The sequence below is a fragment of the Simochromis diagramma genome, unplaced genomic scaffold (genome assembly GCF_900408965.1).
Source record: "Simochromis diagramma unplaced genomic scaffold, fSimDia1.1 OVJJ01000005.1, whole genome shotgun sequence".
In the NCBI taxonomy this organism is placed as follows: Eukaryota; Metazoa; Chordata; class Actinopteri; order Cichliformes; family Cichlidae; genus Simochromis; species Simochromis diagramma.
In genome coordinates, this window is record NW_024387097.1 from 1190163 (window position 1) to 1210811 (window position 20649).

General features: G+C 41.3%; 1 protein-coding gene across 2 annotated transcripts in view; it reads left to right on the forward strand.

The window, feature by feature from the left end:
* The window catches only part of stxbp1b (syntaxin binding protein 1b), a 33287-nt gene that overhangs the window by 8862 nt on the left and 3776 nt on the right, over positions 1-20649 (forward strand). For both annotated transcript variants that reach the window (XM_040046569.1, XM_040046570.1), the window contains exons 2-18: positions 1285-1334; positions 1456-1537; positions 4322-4398; positions 4791-4869; positions 5829-5932; positions 6615-6763; positions 8770-8854; positions 9377-9507; positions 9658-9765; positions 9898-9958; positions 12489-12554; positions 13053-13133; positions 16738-16876; positions 17174-17283; positions 19537-19638; positions 19756-19841; positions 19981-20135. In XM_040046569.1, coding sequence (XP_039902503.1) covers positions 1285-1334; positions 1456-1537; positions 4322-4398; positions 4791-4869; positions 5829-5932; positions 6615-6763; positions 8770-8854; positions 9377-9507; positions 9658-9765; positions 9898-9958; positions 12489-12554; positions 13053-13133; positions 16738-16876; positions 17174-17283; positions 19537-19638; positions 19756-19841; positions 19981-20135 — 1665 coding nt within the window. The remainder of the gene's footprint in view (positions 1-1284; positions 1335-1455; positions 1538-4321; positions 4399-4790; positions 4870-5828; positions 5933-6614; positions 6764-8769; positions 8855-9376; positions 9508-9657; positions 9766-9897; positions 9959-12488; positions 12555-13052; positions 13134-16737; positions 16877-17173; positions 17284-19536; positions 19639-19755; positions 19842-19980; positions 20136-20649) is intronic.

A 20649-nucleotide genomic window follows, 5' to 3' on the forward strand; every position in this document is an offset into this window, starting at 1 on the left:
TCTATGTGATGTTCAGTGGTCGCCGCTTCTCTGAAGACGCTCAAAACTGTAACTACACTGCACTCTCCAGATTTTATTTTACATTTCTGTTATAAGACCAAACTTAGCCAAGGTGGACAGAAGTCACAATTAGAGCAGGGTGATATGGCCAAAAATATTTATCACGATATAGATTTGAAAATTTGCGATAACGATATAACTGACGATATAATTGATGTGAGACAAAATGCAACTCCACAACTTTGCTAGCGTTTACAGCATCCTGCCATGCGACTGTATTTGTCTCTAACCATCAGGAACCTTCACGTTAACTTTTATCGAGTGGAAAAGTGTTAGCTTAAATCCTGCAGCTTCACTGTTTATGTTATGCTAACATAGCTGTGTCGCTAGCGATCACGTAGCACATCATTATATACCAGCTAGCCCAACTTCAGTAACTTTACAAACATCACTGCTGTTTAGTTTTCTGTCTTCATTTATGTTGGAAGTGATAGCAGAGCTGTACGTTTGAATTTTTTCAGAAATCTCTCAGTCAGAACATGCTATATCATGTTTAGGTAACTAGCGAAACTAGCGAGCTAACTTCCGTTAACCACCTGCTAACTTCTAACTTCGTTAAATGTAATAAATTCTGTTTTCATGGATGCCTGGATGCTAAACTTCATAGTTACACCTGGTAAAGCAGCAACGCTGATCGTTTTATTAAAGATGAAAGAATTTAGACAGTTTTTAACTCTCAGTGACGCTGCAGTGTTCATTTGACTTTGGGACTGAGTGACGGACAAACACCAAACCAGTTCCACATCACTGAAGTGGCAGCATTTTTACAAACCTATTCTGGTTCATCCGTTTCACTCAACGATCCGCTTTCTCCATTCTCATTCTCCGTTGCCGCCATGCTTTTTCGGCCATGTGCGTATGAAAACAAAGGCACTGCACATGCGGGTTTTACCCATATTCTAACGCGATATTTCATTTTCTTATCGTTGCCTAACATTGTACCGGTATTACTGTGAACGGTATGATATGGCCCAGTCACAATAGAACTGTAGGTTGGAAATTTTCAATTTCAGTTCAGCTGTTTTTTTTTTATTTAGCAACAACAGCCGAACACTTAATAAACTGGATGAGGCAGCAGATTTTCTAGGTTTGCACAAACTAGTCTGTTAGTTATTAAGACTGGAATATCAAAAATGGGCAACTGGCAGATTTATGACCTGATGTGTGAAAATGCTCTAACTCTTGATTGAACTGTACAATATACACAAAATATTTTGTTTACAGAGATAATGAATGACGTCATCAAGAAGGCAAGAGAAAAAGGAAAATGGAAGGTAATTGTCATTAACATCATTATTCATACGAAGTTGGATATCTGTGATTCAAAGATAAACAAAGACATTCATTAAGTATCAGATATAGTAGTTTCCTTTGCTATGTGTGATTTTATTATAGGTTTTGGTGGTGGACAAGCTGAGCATGAGGATGGTGTCCTCCTGCTGTAAGATGACAGACATCATGTCTGAGGGAATCACTAGTAAGTACTACCAACCCAGCCACACCCAGCTCACTTGTATGGAAGCCCGTTTCCGCCACTAAAAAAAAAAAAAAGGATCCATAACTCAAAATTCCGAGTTACTTTCTCGAATTTCGACATAGTAACTCAAAATTTCGAGTTATTTTCTCAAAATTCTGAGTTAATAAATCGGAATTTTGAGAAAATAACTCGAAATTTTGAGTTACTATGTCGAAATTCGAGAAAGTAACTCGGAATTTCGAGAAAATAACTCGAAATTTTGAGTTATTTTCTCAAAATTCCGATTTATTAACTCAGAATTTTGAGAAAATAACTTGAAATTTTGAGTTACTATGTCGAAATTCGAGAAAGTAACTCGGAATTTCGAGAAAATAACTCGAAATTTTGAGTTATTTTCTCAAAATTCCGATTTATTAACTCAAGATTTTGAGAAAAGTAACTCGAAATTTCGAGTTAGCGCTGCCAATCAGTAATCTACGTGACTGACGTCATTTCCTCGTTACCCGGAAGCTGAAGCCCTCAGCTACAAACGCTACAGCTAAGCTGCCGGTATTACACCCAGTCGTGAATGCACAGATTGCTGAGTGTTTTCAGCCTGGCTTCACAAATGATGAAATCCCCGTGTTATTAGCTGAATCACATGGTGTTACTATCAGCAAACGTACTCGCAAAAGCGCCAATTTGTTGGGATCCGTTTTTGAGTGCGCGTTCCTCTGCGCCATATGCTTCCGGGTAACAAGAAAGCGACCTCATTCACATATATTTTTGATTGGCAGAGCTAACTCGAAATTTTGAGAAAACTAACTCGAAATTTTGAGTTATGGATACTAGCTGTTTTGTTTTTATTTAGTGACGGAAACGGGCTTCCATACACTTGACCTGTAGCTGTGTAGTTAGTTTAATCTGTTTTAAATAAATCAAATTTAACTCTAATTTCTAATTAAGTTAAATGTATCCAACAGTGTTTACAGTGTGAAAATATTTCTATATTTATTTATTTTTTTGCAAGGTAATTGAAATATTAGAAAAGGATAAGATCAGCTGTGCGGTTCCTCGGTCGTTGATCCAGTGTTTAGTTTATTTTCCTCTGTTCTCAGTTTAAAGTTTCTTATTGATTTCCAGTGTTCTTGTAATTATGTTGTGAATTACATGCTGGAGTTCAATGTTCGTAGTTGTGATCTAGTCCCAGAGTTTGACTTCATGTTTATTTTTCTTATAGCAGTCTGTTGAATACCGGCTGTTTAGTCTTCCCTACGTATCCCATGCCCGGTGTACGTGTCTTACTTTCCAATCCATCAGTCATGTGCCAGTTTTACTTCCCCCTTTGTCTTTCATTAGATTCTGTTCACCTGTTCATTATCCTCATGTGTGTATTTAAGCCTTCTGTTTTCTTCCGTTCCTTGTTGCATTCTACCAACAGGTGTGTTCCAGTATTGTTTTTTACTTTTGCAAGTTCCAATAAAAAAAGCTGTCTTTTATGAGTTCACCATTTTGAATAAAAATGTCAGATTAAAGACAGGCTTTGGTATCCGTTCCCACCAGAACATTGCTGACTAAATAGTACTTTGACTGTGAGAAACATGGCACCAGGTAGTGACGGTGTGATGAAATCCCTTGAATGTGTCGACTTTTTCCAGCCAATTGCTTTGCCAAAAGGCAGATCACACGAAGCTCATTTGGAAGTACTGCTGTGATGATGCAAGTGGGCTACGTACCAAACGTAATGATTAGGGATGTTACTGGCCATTAATTTCTTAGTTGACTAACTGTGGAAAAAAATTCCACCAACAACTAGTCTAAAATTAAGAAAAACTCAGATATTAAGTTAAATTTAAGAACCATCCATTTAATGGAAAACGTCAAAACTAATATCAGAGGTGTTTTGGAGAAAGCTAATTTCCGCCACGTGTAGAAGCTTCGTCAGTTCTAATGTCGAGTGGTGGAGAGTCCCAGATTTAAGTCCTGGGGGAGTGTCCCCAGGACTTTAATCACACGAGTCAGCAGTGTTGGGCAAGTTACTTTGAAAAAGTAATTAATTATAGTTACTAGTTACTTCTTCAAAAAAAGTAACTGAGTTAGTAACGGAGTTACAAGATTCTAAAAGTAATTAATTACTTGAAAAGTAACTATTTCGTTACTTAAAAATAAAAATAAAACGTTTAACCCTTTTGATGTTTCCTCCACATTTCACCTTTAAAAACTGTTTATTTGCCGTGTTTGGTATCATCCTTTTCAGCACAACCTCACGTGTCTGAATTTACAGTTATGTTTTCATTTTGACATATTGTATTAACACAATTGATCTAAAATCAGACAAAACACATAAAATCCGAGTAGAAAAAGTGATATTTTTTTACTGTAACAACCACAAACATGTTTAATAAATCATATTTCATAACTTTAAATGCAAAAATAAATTGACAATTTTAAAATTATATGTACAACATCACAGCCTGATACCTGCAGGTCTGACAGCAGCAGGTGTATCACTCCTGTTTCTACCTGGAGACAGCAGTCACCTCATTGTTCTGACACACAACACAAAACTATCCACAACACTACACACTAACTACACAAGACAACACGTCACTCCTAAATCTTCCCCCTCTTCCTAAACAACCAAATGTCATGTTGCCATGTCATTTTTTGATTTGTGATTATATATCGTTGTTGGGATGATAACAACGATATATATTGGGATATATTGGGATATGAGATCATACCAAAATCTCAGACTTTAACCAGCCTGATGAACGCACTGACCTTGCTCTTTATCCACTTCAGTTGTCGAAGATATAACAAAGCGGCGTGAACCTCTGCCCAGCATGGAGGCCATCTACCTGATCACACCCTCAGACGAGGTAAATAAAGCAGTTCCTCTACAGCAGGGGCGTCCAGCTGCAGTCCTGCAGCTTTTAGACGCATCCTTGCTCCGACACACCTCAATCAAATGGGTGGCTTGTTACCAGGCCTTTGTCAAACTTGATAACCATTGATTCAGCTGGTTGGAGCAGCGATGCATCTAAAAGCTGCAGGACGGCAGCTCTCGAGGACTGGAGCTGGACACCTCTGCTCTACAGCCTCATTATGTGATTTTCTTCATTGCAAATGTTTGTCCATCAAATTAGAAACGACACTTTCCTTTGATTTGAATCCTTTACTACAATACATTTAGTTTGATGTTTGCAGTGATATGTAACTCACTCAACAATGTAGCAATGAATTATTATTCTGTTCGTCTTTGCTCTTTCAGTCTGTCGAGGGTGTGATTGAGGACTTCAGAGACCCTCGGACTCCGAGGTACAAAGCCGCCCACGTCTTCTTCACTGACAGTGAGTAGACCAAAATCACACCCACAACATACACGATTTAGTTTTATTTATATAATTCCAAGTCATAACACATGTGGTCTCAGGACACTTTATATAACGAGGTTAAGACCATATCAGGATCACTACTCTCTTTAACTCGAAGCACGTTTACTGTATTTAAAAATCTTCACAGGTGTCTTTGGTTTCTGTATTTTTTCATCTGTCAGTATAGTTTCACAGCTGTTACTGGCTGGATGATGCTGTTTTGTCTTTCTTTTTTCCATTGGGAGATAAATACAACTGAATAAATGTAACTGAAAGTAAAATATCCTAAAATTTTAAGTTTTACAAAATGTAAAATAATTAGCAGCTTTTAATAGTGCAAAATAGGCTCTTTGAGGAGTCACTATGACTAATAAACACCACTGCTAGTCCAAAATAGTAGATCATACAATACTGAAAACACATTTTAATAAAGTCCAACACGCCACACTGCAGCGGTGCTTTGTAGACAAGTGGGCAAAGTTACAGTCATTTAACTTGTGCAAATCCACGTGAATTTAGTACGCCTACATTTGCTTTTCGAAAAAGGAATTTAATTTGAAAAGCAACAACAGGGGCCCGTGTTTTATATTTGGCTGTATTTTGTTTTAATAATTTCTATATTTGTATTCCTCTGTTTGACTTTGATAAGCTGCCCATTATTACTGTAAATATGGACAGAAAAACTACACGTGCTTAATTATACTTTCATCTAAGACTGATTTAATGCGGCTGAAGTTATTTACAATTTTCACTCAAAAAAACAAACAAAATCACTCCTTTGTTCAAATGTGTATTTTGGACAGAAAAGGAAACAGAATCCAGAACCATAAACACCATGTTGAGCCAAGCAGATAAAATAAATGAAACGTTTAATTCTTACTCTGTAAAACCTACAGTTTCTCTAAGTAAACCAATATGTTTGTCTTTGCTTGCAGCAATCCCAGACTCTTTGTTTGGACTCTTGACCAAATCCCGCGCTTCTAAAGCGATGAAGGCCTTGACTGAGATCCACATAGCCTTCCTGCCCTATGAGTCTCAGGTAAGATCCTGGCCACCATCAGTCATGACTGATGGGTAACAATGTTCTTATTGAGTGTTTTGAGATCTTTGTGTTTGTATAATTTGAATACAGATGAATGAATAGTCAGTAAAATCTCAGCTGTCTTTCCACGATTTATTGAACTGAGCTACAAGTTGACTTTTCATGTTGCAAGAAAGTGAAGAGAAAACTGATTGTGCTGAAACCATGTAACACATTTATGACCAGATTTAAGAACGTTGCATTATTAATGAGTAGAAGGAGACGAATCAGCTTTGCACAAGGTTCACAAGGTACCAGTTTGATTTCAGGATTATATAAGACCACCAGTAACCACCCAGACTCAGGCCTGCATTAAACTGGGAACTGCTGTAACACTGAAACGCTGTGCACATGGGAGGTGTTGAGGATGTATCCTGTAGTGTTGCCTCTGTATACCACTATACAATATTAAATATTCAATCAAATAGTCAGCCCAGTTATTGTCCAGTTATTTCTGAGCCTGTGAAAACTGAGCACTATGTAAAGAAATGGCTTTAATTACTTAATGCTGAAATTCAGTTCGATTAAAGCTGAACCCCTGCACTTCAATCGAGTATTGCTGCATCTAAAATCCAGTGTTGTGGTGCAGATGGGAAACTATACAACTGTGTGTCGTCTTTGTACTGTTTTCTGTCGTCAGGTCTTCTCCCTGGATAAAGTGGATGCTTTCCAGGACTTCTACAGCCCCTTCAAGGCTGACGTGAAGAATAACATGTTGGAGCGTTGTGCTGAACAGATCGCCACCCTCTGTGCCACGCTGAAAGAGTATCCAGGAGTTCGATACAGAGGGTGAGCTCCTTTTGATTTTTTTTAAAGACTGAATTGGCTCTCTATTTAAAAAGTGGTGATCTCTGATCCTGTGGGTCTGCCCCAGTAGGTCTGCAGGGTTTGGATGGAGCCAACGGGGATTTGCTCAGTACTAACTGCCTCTCTCCTCTGGGTGTCTACCCTGTCTCCTCTGATTAAAAATCAGGAGCCCTGAGCAGGCTCAGTGCTGGTGGAATACAACTGGAGAATGTCAACAATGCAGACTTTGAATGTAGCAGACTGTAGCTTTAGCAGCAGCAAAGCACTTATACTTATCAGCCTGCTACAAGCTGATGCTGACTTTGTTCTGATCTTTGTGAGGAAAATGCTTGGAGAGGACGAGCACAACCAGATCTAAAGATTCACTTATCTAGCAGCATTCCTCGGAAATTCAATCCCCCAGGAATACAGTGGAAATCCAACACGGCACAAATGAGCAGAGAAAAATAGAGTAAAACCATCAAAATCAATTTGCAGCGTCACAGTTTGTGGTTGATCTCTCTGGTGTGGTCTGTGCTTCACATTCCAGCTTCTTATTTCCAATCTCCTGACCTGACTTATATTGTAGAAAAGAATGGGAAGAACGACTTATCTCCTCTGCACAGCACTTTTGACCTTCTGAACATTACATCATTTGAGATGGCCTTAGTCCCTCTGTGACACCCGTTCACCGTTGTTGACACATAATGTCCTGATGTCCTGATATCCAGCAGCTCCTCAGCATCCTCTCTCTGACTTTTCAACAAACATGATTTGAAACAAAGTTTAAAATCTAAACTTTAATATCACTTCATTTCATTTTCTGTCTTTGTATGATGCACTTTACAAGATTCTTCTGTGTGTGTGTGTGTGTGTCAGTCATAATATGCTCCATACTGCTCCCATCCCACACACACACACACACACACACACACACACACACACACACACACACACACACACACACACACACGTTTAAGTCTAGATCATGTCTACGCACACACTCATTTCTATTCTAACACATTAATCACACTTGTACTTTGATTGCATCTCTGATCAAGAATGAAGATGTTTCATTATTAGCAAAAGCACATTTAGACTTTTAACATAACAGGCTGGATGTTAAGGCCTTTTCCCCTCAGACATGATCGGAGGTGAACCATCGGACTTCAGTCTCTGCTTTCTGGACAGAGTGGTGTGCACATCTTTCTCAAAGCAAACTCTACCAGAAGACAAAGAGGCCTGAGGGCTTTGTGTTGTTCTGAGGTTTAGCAGTTTAGCAGAAGACACTGTACTCTTCTGGACATAGGTCTAATTTTGTTCCTGGAAAATGCTGGAGCTACTCTTCCAGTTTGGATGTATGCAGCACAAATGTTCTCGTAGTCCACTTGCTTGATCCAAGTGCTGACTCAGCTTGCATCGTCCCGTCCTGCTATCATGTACCAGGCTGTCTGCAGGACGCCTGTGATAGACTCCTGTCTCTATCTGGATCTGTTCTTGTGCTGCCTTGATCAGAGCTTCTGTGTTGTCCTTTAGGCTGGCGTCTTTCCGTTGCTTGTAAAGCCACGTGATGCTGTAATTTTGGGTGGAACCCTCCATGCATTGTGGAGAAAGTGACATCAATATCCTCCTGTTGTCAGCCTATTATTTCAGTTGAGTATCTGCTGACTGGGATATGTGTTGATATTCCTGTCAAGGATATCCTTATTCCATCCCACTGAGCTGTCCTACCTCCTGGAGGAATCACACTGTGGGTTTTTGTGTGTTTCTTGTGGTTCCTGTCTGAGATGCCCAGCCCCCTCCTCTATCTTGCTTTCTAACAGCTTGAATTTGGATGACCGTCTTCTTGCCAACACTGTTTTATTAGAATCTGATTTCTGGATGATTTCTCTTATTTCTAAATAAGCCAAATGTTTTCTTCCTGGCTGTCTCTTCCATGCTGTTTGATTTTTAAAATGTGCATGAACTAACACCTGGATAAATGAATACCTGTGTGTGTTTTGGATTAGGGACTACAAAGACTGTGCAGTTCTGGCTCAGATGCTTCAGGAGAAGTTGGATGGCTACAAAGCTGATGACCCCACCTTGGGAGAGGTAATGAAGTGAAATGACTAGATAATGAATGGAAGAACCAGATTATGGTAAACATGTGGACATTTCTGAAACGAGAGAAAAACAGAGGAAATTACACACAATGTAATAAATCGTACCCAGCTCTAATCTGCCATAACATCCAGGTTGCTTTTATCGATCATTAGTTCTTTTACAAGCTGCATTAAAAACTGTACAGCTATTACACGTGTTAATTAGAGTTAAGTAAGAAAAGAATAAACTCACATAGTAAATAGATTTTCACTCAGCTGTAGTTTTAGTTTTCTGTGTTGGGGGAGATCAGCTGGACTGCTCCCATGACTCAAGCATCGACTGCGTCGCTGTTGAGTGGGTAACCATCCACAGAGGATGAAACAGACGTTATGGTCTGTCTGTGGGCTCCATTGTTCTTGGGGCGATAACTAAGCTGCTTCAGTTCTTCCAAAGGTTAAACTGATTGCTGTTGGAAGAAAGACGTGTGGTACATGTTAAAGCAGCGTTTTCTACATGCTCTGGTGCCTCCAGGGTCCCGACAAGTCTCGCACTCAGCTGCTCATTCTGGACCGAGGCTTTGACCCCGTGTCACCTCTCCTGCATGAGCTCACACTGCAAGCCATGGCCTACGACTTACTGGGTGTCGAGGATGATGTTTACAGGTAGAGATGCTACTAAAGGAGGTCTGACACCTGCCACATGTGTTTTTTAATGTTATGACTGAAGGTTTGGGTCGCACAAATAGAAATAATAGCGACAATGTGAAAATCAAGCAGTCTGTTAACACGTGTCTGTTAACACGTGTCTGTGAGGTTTGAGACCAGCGGGATGGGAGAAACCAGGATGAAGGAGGTAGTGCTGGACGAGGATGACGATCTGTGGCTGAGTCTGAGACATAAGCACATCGCTGAGGTGTCGACGTAAGTGGCTTTCACCTCCTGCTCACAAATGCAGTCAAACAAAGGACCGGTCCCTGCTGTCACTAACGTGCTTGCTCAGGATACTGAGAACTTTTTCTTTTACGTGTCCTCTTTGTGTCTCACTACGCACAGAGCTGTGACTCGCTCACTCAAGGAATTCTCTGCCAGCAAAAAGATGAACACTGGAGAAAAGGTAAAAGCCACGGCGTGTCTCTGTGTTCGGCTTTCTGGATCCTCTGTTCGTCCTTCACATAGTTACAGTGAAAACAACATGACCATACATTTGTTCACTCATCTCAGTCACTTCCTACCACCAATCACTAAATTCTCAAAGATTCTCAGACAGTTCATATGTCGAGTTATCGAGCTAGTCATCAAAAGTCAGCATTATTAATTTGACTAATAACCTTTCATTCAAACTAGTGAGTCTGTTGTCTTTGTAGATGAAAGGTATTTGTTCTGTGTGTCTCTGTAAGAAGCACGGCACACTAAGAAGCCACTGTCAATGTGCACAAAATCTTCATTTTTTATCCATAATTGGAAACTTTTGTTCTTTGAAATCAGCATTAAAGCCACTTTTGGTTTACTCTGCCTCCTCTCAGTCCTGCAGCTCCTGCCTGCCGCTTCAAATAGGATTTTCAGTTACTGGAAAAATATTCACAAACATATAAATCAATGTGTACGCAATAAACTGAGCTGTAAACTTGTACTTTACTCACAACTATTACTCTACTAAAGAGTATTAGACACATTCAGAAAAAAAAAGTTATGGTTTATTTTGCAAATAAACTCAAAGTTTTGTAGATCAAACGTGAAATAATATTTATATTAAGTCAATGTGGAGATAAAAGGAGTTGTTATTGCAATTCAGCTCCAATGGCTGCCTTGTGTAAGTTAGTTGGTGAAATTGTGCTTCTACTACTACTAAACACGAGTGTGGTGTAAAGTAGGGTTGTGTGGTATAAGGATGTTGCAGAAACATGCATTCAATCAGAAGGCAGTGGGTGTAGTCATGGCGATGGCTAAGATGCATGTTACATCAAAAGACACAATGAGACAGGTGATCGAGCTGCCTCACTGACCCAACAACACGAGGCATGTGCAGAGTGTGTAGCTGCAGTGGGACTTGACTTAAAATGACAAGTTCAACATTACTCTCAAAATGAACAATGTTTCCTGATCCATTGTGGATTTACACCTGCTTGACTGCAACCTCTCTACTGACAAATTCATGAATTTGCGTGCTTTGGCTTTTGCAACACTTCTTGTGCAGATACCTGAAACCCGTCATTCCTCATTAGGTCCAGTAGCAAAAATGAGGGTGAACAAGCATTTTGGCTGTCAGTAATAATGTTAGCTAACTAGCTCTCCAGCATAAATAACACTGATCAGTATGGTGCTGTGACATTAGTGTCACATCAGTGTGTTCTCGTGCAGTGTGGCTCATTGTTAGCAGTAAAAGAGGACAGTCAGCTGAGCCCTCGCTCTCAACCACAGGACTCAGGGGCATCAGGACATTCCACTTTAAATGACGCAAAACTAGTCTTCCTCAGTACGTTCTTGCTTCATGCACCCATGGTGCCAGTGCGCTCTTCCAGCCGGCATGTAGGCTCTATCAAAAAAGAAAACAAAAATGATATTGACCCACAAGCTCTTCTGCACTGTGTCCCAGATTACCAGTCCAGCCCTGTTGTTACCAACAGCCAAGATGATCGTTCACGCTCAGTTGTGCTTATGTAGCAAGAAATGAGGGATTTCCAGTGTCTGCATTGATTCCAGGAAGAATAATGGCAGGGACTAGAAAGAGACTGTATGTTTCTCCCATATTAGCTCCTCTTCATCGGCTCCCTGTCAAATCCAGAATCAAACTTCAGATCCTTCTCATCACATGAAAGCTACCACGCCCCACCTTATCTTGGTGACCTTATAGCACTGCGTCACCTTCACGTGATGCACTGGTGGCCTCCCCTCCCGTGGCCTGGTTCTGGTGGAGGTTTTTCCTCACTGTTGCCCAAATGCTTGCTCAGAGGGGGTCATGTGATTGTTGCAGTTTTCTCTGTTTGCTTTGCATTGTTGTGGGCTCTTTATCTTACAGTGTAAATCACCTTGAGGTGCTTGATTTGGTCCTATAAAAATACAATTGAATAGCCTGTCTTGCCTGTAGTGGGATATTGCCTGTTTTGGCTGATACTACTGTACAAATCTTTGGTGTTTCAATCACTGGCTGCCTTAAAAAATGTTTTTTCTCTTTTTAAATATACAGAATTCTACAGATGACTCCTTTAAACATCTGCTCAGCGTACAGGACAAACAAAACCTCAAAAACTCATCAAACTGAAGTTCTTCAAAATTATTCTATTAATATAACATTACAGTAAATATGATAAAATTATATATTAATATTACAATCAATTAAATATTGATATTTGGGATATGAAAGGCTTTGTACTCCTTTATGGAAGACATTTAAATGAAGGTGCAGATAATAAGTCATATAAGTGAATAAAAACATGATCCTGGTCCTTATAAAAAGTAAAAAGCAGCTAAATGTATTCAAAACATTGTTCAGTCAGTGGAGAATAAAACAGTAAAAGCATTTGGTTTATTGTTTTAGTTGTGTAGCATCATTTGTAGCTGATGTTGTTGTTGAAAGAATCTTTCATACCCAATGACCCAATGAATGAAGACATTTTATTCACTGCAGGTGTCTCATTGTCTTTCAGACCACCATGAAGGAACTCTCGCAGATGCTGAAGAAGATGCCTCAGTATCAGAAAGAGCTCAGCAAGGTAGGAGCTAAAGTCACAACGACAACAGCGTTCATGGAATACTGAATATGTTTACCTCATTATTCAAAATTGTGGTCACATTTGATATGAAATCATGATGTTGTAGAATTATACTGCAGACATGACAGAAACCAAAAGAAAACATAGCAGCAGCTTCTTCTGCTATGAAGTACATACAAAGTGCTGCTTTCCCCTCAGCATAAGCATAAATTATTATAAAGTTTTTGTCTTTTTATTCTCAGTCCATATGAGAATATTTTGTTTAATGTGTTGAATTTGTTTATAGCTGTGAACTATATTGATGTAGAGATGTGTGGATAATCCACAACACATTTGGTTCTGACACTTCATGACAAACAGCACGAGGAAACAAGCTCATTTAGAAGCGTTATGTAGAAAATATTAAGATTATTATTAAAAAATAATAAAGTTTAGATCTGATGGTGGTCACTTTGTCAGCCTGACTGGCAGCGTCTCTCTCTCTCTCTCTCTGCTCAGTATTCAACCCACCTCCACCTGGCTGAGGACTGTATGAACCGCTACCAGGGCACCGTGGACAAACTTTGCCGTGTGGAACAGGTAAATCATCAAAACTCTGTTGGATCTGTCAACACTGAGGGAACAGGCCTCAGGGTCTTGTTTCAGTGTGACCGCTGGGAGCATTTAGAGTGCCATGACAAAATATTTGTCCCCTTCCTCATTTCTTTGCATATTTCTCACACTTAAATGTATGACATCATCAAACAAATTCTAATGTTAGCCAAAATGTTAGCTAAAAAGAAAGTGTGGTTTGTCGCTATTATTGGACATGAGGGTTGAAAAAAAAGGGTTTTCAGCTTTAACCCTTGTGTTGTCCTCGGGATTCCCATATACTTGTTTGCCATTCACCTAGGGGTCATTTTTGACCCGAGGACAACACAAGGGTTAACAGCTCTGTGACACTCGAGTATTCTTTCTTCTGAAACTTTGAGGCGATCTTTCTCCCATCGTCTCTCTGGGCATTGCCAAGTAAGCCAGGAGTTTAAGCCAGATATTCTCCACTTAACCATCCAAGGTGGCAGGGGAACAACATGAGAACAGAACAGCAAGGCTGGAGTAATATGGGAGAAGTATGCAACGCATCTTTATTAATCCTGGGAAATCAGTATCAGTTGAATGATTGAGGTAAAAACATTATGACAAGATAAGAACTAATAAATAGGCTGATATTTAACACAAATGACTCTCGTTCATTTATTCTCCACGAATTGAAATCCACTTCTTTTTACACAAAATCACAATCACTTAGTTTAAAAGAGGAAAAGAGAAAAACAAATGAAATGGAACAAATTAAAAAAGAGGATTTCTGCATTTCCTAAAGCTGCACAATGTTAAGCAGAATTAATGTTCAGTGTGAAGGTCATCACTGTCACTCGCCAACATTTGCATGCTGTTCAATGCAAATACAACAAAAGAGCACAAGCATGTTCTCTGAAGGTTGTTCCAGCTGCCATGTTGTACGTTGTCCCATCCAGCACTGGGTAGTGATGTGCGACTCATGAACGAATCGTTCAATGCTCGAGAATCACTTTACTGACTCGTGAATCACGATTCACAAGCCCAACTGACTCACTGACTCATCCCTGTTGCTGTTAGCAAACTAATTCCATTAGTACAAATATATCTAGCTTATAATTAAAATTGTGGAAAAAAACAACAGCCAGTTTCTTAACAGAAACATTTCTGCTCTGAACTGGAAGAAAAAACCCTGAGCAGAAGCTCACATCAAGACAATCGCTCCTCAGTTCACAGTAGCATCGCTCTGCTAACATGCTAACAGCACATTTGAGTTACTCACCCCCTCCCTCCTGGCTCACAGCTTCTTCTTGGTTGGCAACCAATGTTAAGGAGCATTACCGCCCCCTGGCTCACAGCTCAGTGGACATTTAGATGAGAAAATAGGAAAATACTTAAATAATAAAATAAAATAAATGTTCCCTTTAGAAATCTTAATTTTTTTGCTCTTTTTTGCTCTATAAAAATAGTTGTTTTTCTTCTTCAGTCACTCATCTTAGCTGTAGGATTTACATGAAAAGAGAAACAAATTAAGTTTGAGTGAAAATGTACATTTGTTGCACTCTCTGGTCAACTGACTCAGTGACTCAAAAAACCCGATTCACTTTGGTGAGTGACTCATTCAAACTCGATTCAGTAAAAAGAATCGAATTTACCATCACTAGTACTGGGCACCTCGTCATGTTGTTGGACACTCCCTCTGCTAATGTCCTCTTTCTCCGCATGTATTACTGTTCGTATACATGCTCTGTAGAACAGGTGTGCCCCTTGATCTCTTTTGGGTCCGTATATCTCGCCATGATATTTGGCGTCGATGCACATTGCGCTGGTTTGGAGGCGTTCCCCCACGTTGCTGGAGCAGGTGGGTTTGGCTGCTGTTGCTTCTGCTACTGCTTGCTGTATCTCAGCCTCCAGATCCATAGATCTTACCAATATTTGTCCAGACCTCACCTTGGTCTTGGTGGTTTCTCTGTTCTTCTCTGCTATCTGATGTTCCAGCATTTCTTCTGTCAATTTTTCCTTTTTCTTGCAATATTGATCCAGTCTTTGACACATTTTCACTCTTTGGATCGCCTCGTCTTCCAACTGTTGTTCCAGTTGGTCAGTTTCTCTCTGTTTAACTGCTAAATGCTCCTGGACTTGCTTCAGTGTAGTTTCTTTCTGTCTTTTCTCTTTGATGAGGTGAGTTCATTAATCAGGGATGCAGAAGCAGAACCATAGGTGTGGCCTCTGCAGCAGCTGGTCCAGTTTCATTAACACTCTGGCTTTGTGTTGTGTTTTCTGATCCATCAACACATTTTTTTAGGTATTTACAAATTACTAACTATGTTGTCAGAGTATAAAAGACTTATATGTCTTCCAGAAGACACCGGATGTTACACACTTCTGTTGGGCCGCCAGACTAAAAAAACCTGGTTGCTATTTTGTTATTCTCTGAGACTAACTCTGATAAATAATCTATTAAGATATCCTGGTCGGGGTCTGGGCTGTTGGGCTTCCCCGCTGCTGCAGGACTGGGGGCGGTCTGCTCATCTCCACCCCAGAGGACAGGGAAGCATCTCCTGGGTCTGGCACAGATCGCCCCTCTGGGGGAGATGGTGCCTGGATCTGGGAGTACAGAGTATGTTTGGAGGAGTGTGAGTGTGTGTACAGTGTTCATGTCTGTGTCTCCATGTTGGCTGAGTGCTGAGTATTCCTATATGTGTGCATGTTTGTGTCTATGTGTGTCTGTTTGTCGAAGTTTATGTGTCAGGTCAGGGGTTAGACTCCACCTCTGAGAACATCTCAGGCCCCGACAGGTGGGGGGCCTATTTTCCCCCACCACACTCCCTGCCAGTGTCTGATGCCCCCACCCACTGGTGCGTTGGTGGTTCTTGGTGTCCGGGGCTGGGTGCTCGGGTGTGTACTGGTTCACTCTTGGCGGTTGCTTGGCGGGACCTTGGCTCAGTCAGACCCCTTCCAGGGTGTGGAGGCCCCTTGGATCTCGGGTCTCTGGGCCCGGGGCTCAGTCTGCTCTGGCGCAGCCAGCTGCCAGCACAGCCTGCTGCCTTGTCGCCGAGGATCCCTGTGGCTTCTGCACTGTAGCTCCTTGGTAAGCCAGATGTGCTACCAGATGCTCATGCAGTGCAGTTAGCTTCTTTAGCCAGACATGAATCATGTCAGGGCGCGGTGGTGTTCGACTCTTTATGCTTGAGATTCTTTTTTGGATGTCTGCACTGTAATGGTTACTGGATGGCTACTAGATTCTGGGTCTATCTGCCTCTTCTACCCTGTATAGTGACATTTTTTTTCTCCATAGTATTATTGTTCTTAGTTTATGCTGCATCCGTTTATTCATTCATTTCTGCCCTGTCCACTCAGTGTAACCTTTTTAACACTGTATTTTCAGGTATGTTAGCGTAATTAAAGATAAGGCCCGTTTAAACTCATTAGACTCATCTCCTGTTTATCATTGAATCACTTTTAAAAATTTTAAATCTCTAACATCTCCTGTGACATCACTTTTAGTAGACTGCAAATGAAATACAGCTTAGAATTGTGACCTTAGTCTCCTGTTAATGTGTTAACCAGTGACTGGCATTAATTGCAGCAAGAAACCACTCTAATAATGTTCTCCATTATTTTGAAGGATCTCGCGATGGGAACAGATGCAGAAGGTGAGAAGATCAAGGATCCCATGAGGCTCATTGTCCCCATTCTGCTGGATGCCAATGTCAATGTGTCCGACAAGATCCGCATCATCCTGCTCTACATCTTCCTTAAGAATGGTCAGATATCCACCGTCATCCTGTTTTTCATGTCAGCTGAAAACCATCGTTTTTATCTATCGGATCACCTGCAAATGAAAGACGGGCAGCCCACTACCAGTCTTTCAGTTTTGTCCTTAGACAGTGTCCTATTGCTACAGTTTAATTTTTCATACGTGTATTCTCAGGTTTTGATTTATTTTCTTTTGTCAATTCATTCTTTTTTTTCTAAACATGCATGTTCCCATGCGTGTGAATTGCATGTTTGGACCGGGTATTTGTACTGCATGCATTTGTGTGTCTCACTGTGTGTGTCAGGTGTGACTGAGGAGAACCTGTGTAAGCTCCTGCAGCATGCTAACATCCCACCGGAGGACAGTGACATCATTTCCAACATGGCCCACATGGGTGTTCCCATTATCTCTGAGGTGAGCAAATCTGCCAACAACCTCATCAGCTCATTTAACATGACCCCCCCCAAATAAATAACAAACAAATAAAAGCATTTGGAAATGTCACTACTGCAGCTTCCTGCATCAAAATGTCTCAATGCTGCAAAGATAAGACCACTGAATATTAATTTATTTAGTCAAAAGAATCTGAATCTCCAATTCATCCAGCCTATCCAGTGGAACACAGAGGTTTTTCCCATGGCCTGGGTCTGCTCTTGCCCCCTTCTGGTGGGACATACCTAAAACACCTCTCCAAGGAGGCATCCTTGCCAGATCCCTGAATTACTTTGACTGCCAATCTCGGATGGCTGAATTCCTCACCCTATCGCTAACAAAGAGGCCAGCAGTTTCTGACATTTGTAACTACAGTCTCATGCTTTTGGTCACTACCCAGAACTCATGATGGTAGGGACGTAACTCGACTGGTAAATCAAGAGCTTTGCTTTTGTGCTCAGCTCTCTCTTTACCACGATGGACCAATGCGGTGCCCAGATCACTGCAGCTGTGTTCCCATTTGGACCCCGACTCGCAAAAGGCACTCCACTTTTTTGCAGCTAAGGACCATGGCCTCAGACTTGGAGGTGCTGATTCTCCTTCCCACCACTTCACACTCGACTGCGAACTATCCAGTGAAGTCAACAAAGCCACATCATCTGCAAAGTGATGAGCTTCTGAGGCCACCAAAGTGCAACCGTCCACCATCTGGCAAAGAAATTCGATCCATAAAAAGTATGAATAAAACTGCTGGCAAAGTCCAACACGCACCAGGAACGAGTCCAACTTACTGCTGGCAATGTGGACCGAGCTCCAGGAATGGTTATGCAGGGACCGAATGGCCCATAGCAATGAGCCAGACACCCTACATTCCCAACCATCCCCCGCAGGGATGAACTCTCCGGCACCCTGGCATAGTGTCTGAGTATCGTGATCCTCTGGTAGTTGAAGCTCACCCACTGGTCCCCCCTTGTTAAAAATGAAAACCACCATCTCAGTCTGCCAATCCAGTGGCACTGCTTCAGATCTCCACATGACATGTCAGAGGTGTGGGAGCCAACAATGCCCTACAACATCCAGAGCTTCTAGGAAACCTCGTCCACCCCTTAGGCCTGGCTACCAAGGAGATGTTTAAAGAGGACATGAAACACATATAAAGGTTTATTTACATCAGAATGATGTCAGTACATAACGTTACGTCACCGGATGGGTCACCAGAGTTTATGTTGGCTAACTAGTGACAGAACTGATAACTCAGTGGAAATCAAGGGGACTGAAAATCTGTTTAAAAGGATCACTTTTGTGCTGCCCCCTGGCTGCAACAATGAGCTTTATGTTAAAACCAAGGATATGCTGTCCACTTTTTTGGCCCTTCATTGTTTGTTCGGCTGCACTCAAATGGGAAAATCCAGCTGTTTGCTGTAATGTTCGGTTTTGTAAAGGACTTTATGAATGAGGACGGTGTGGACGAGAGCCTGTTTGACTCAGTTTACAGGTGGTTCACCGCAGCAACAAGCTGGAGTTAGAAACTGATTTTTCCTCATCTGGCCTAGTGCACTGAGCGACGCAATCAGCTTATGATCTTCAGCTTGATGCTTCCTTCACCTCCAGTATCCACCATGTGGTTCGGGGACAAGCATGAAGCTCCTTGCAGCTGCCTTGGCAATGAAGGTGGAGAACATGGTTCCCAGCCTCCCTCGAAAAGCTGCCAAAGTTCTGCTGGAGGTGGAAGTTGAAGATCTCTGGAACAGGGTCAGATGTTCCAGAGATCGTGTTTGGGTGTGTCGGGTCTGTTCAGCATCCTTCCCCGCCACCTGATTCATCTGGTCAATTGACACCTCAGCTGCTCTCTTTATCTGAGTGTAATCATATCACATCAGGTCTGTGGCCACATTTATTGTACAAAGTCACTCAGGTTCCTTCCCCACCAGAGGCGTGGCGGTCCATGTCCCGATAGCCGACTCAGGTAGCTGAGGTTTGGATCACCAGGGCGCACATTGCACCCGACCCCTATGACACCTCCTGCAGGTGGTGGGCCTACAGGACGGTCTGCAGAATGACTTTTTTTAAATTAAGGAGAAATAGGTCAACTATGATAGCCGTTTATTAAGAGTACCTTAAAAAGAATGAACATTTTAAAGAATAGTAATGTTTTTGGGCTGAACAAAAGTCATTTTTTGGTGCTCATGTGTCAACAGTAAAAACACTTTAGTTAAAAAGAGCATTTGTTCACAGGGCACCACCAAGAAAACCAAGAAGCCTGATCGCAAGGAACGGATCAGTGAGCAAACCTACCAGCTCTCCAGGTGGACCCCTTTTGTCAAGGATCTCATGGAGGTACTTTCCATCTGCTGTTGCTTTGTGTCAGTATTTAGGAAACAAATGTGTTAAACAGTATTTTGGGTTACAATCGGTACAGTTACAAATTGTTGCTACTTGCATGTCTTCCCACAGGATGCAATTGAAGACAAACTTGATCCCAAGCAATACCCGTATATTTCCCAGCGACAAGCATCTGCCAAAGCCAGTGCTCCATCAAGGTGTGTAGCTAAATACAGATTTCAGGTGATACAAAATAAGAAGCTGATTGCCACTATCGTTGTTTCAAAGGGTCTACGTATACATGTGTAAAACTCTCAGGACTTTGGCATAAATGTTTGTCTGTTACTCATCATACAGTGCTCGCTATGGTAACTGGCACAAGAACAGGGGCCCCACAGAGGTGAAGACAGGGCCCCGGATAATCGTCTTCATCATTGGAGGCATGACATACAGTGAGATGCGCTGCGTGTATGAGGTCACCCAGGCCAATGGCAAGTGGGAGGCTTTGATTGGTGAGTTGATTTGACTGAGAATACTTATAGGAGAATTGGGTCATCTGTTAAGGGCAATGCATGTTTTATACAGGCGAATTGGTTTGCTCAACACAGAGAGTACTACTCAACTTTAGCATCCCTATAACTGAACTTAGAACGAGGTGATTTTGAAATTCATGCCACAGCTGCATCTTCTAGAAATCTTAGATTAGTTTGAATCGCACTAATCTCCACCTCAAGGTCAGAGGTCAAGTTTTCTCAGAATCTTGTGAATGTTAAGAAGTAATTTAGGATTTTGAAATCCGTACCATACTATGAGGGTGACAGCTAGCACTGGACAAAATACACTTTAAAGTATTTTTAAAACTCTTGCGACTCATTTTTATCAAAAGCGCTCTGATCCGATCCAGGCTCTGCTGTGTCCTCTGAATCTGAAACATCACCTGGTTGTTTGGTGTAGAAACACTGACCTCTGTGGACAGTCGAGCATTTGTGACTTTTCAGTAAAACCTTTGCAGAGTATTTGTTTGTG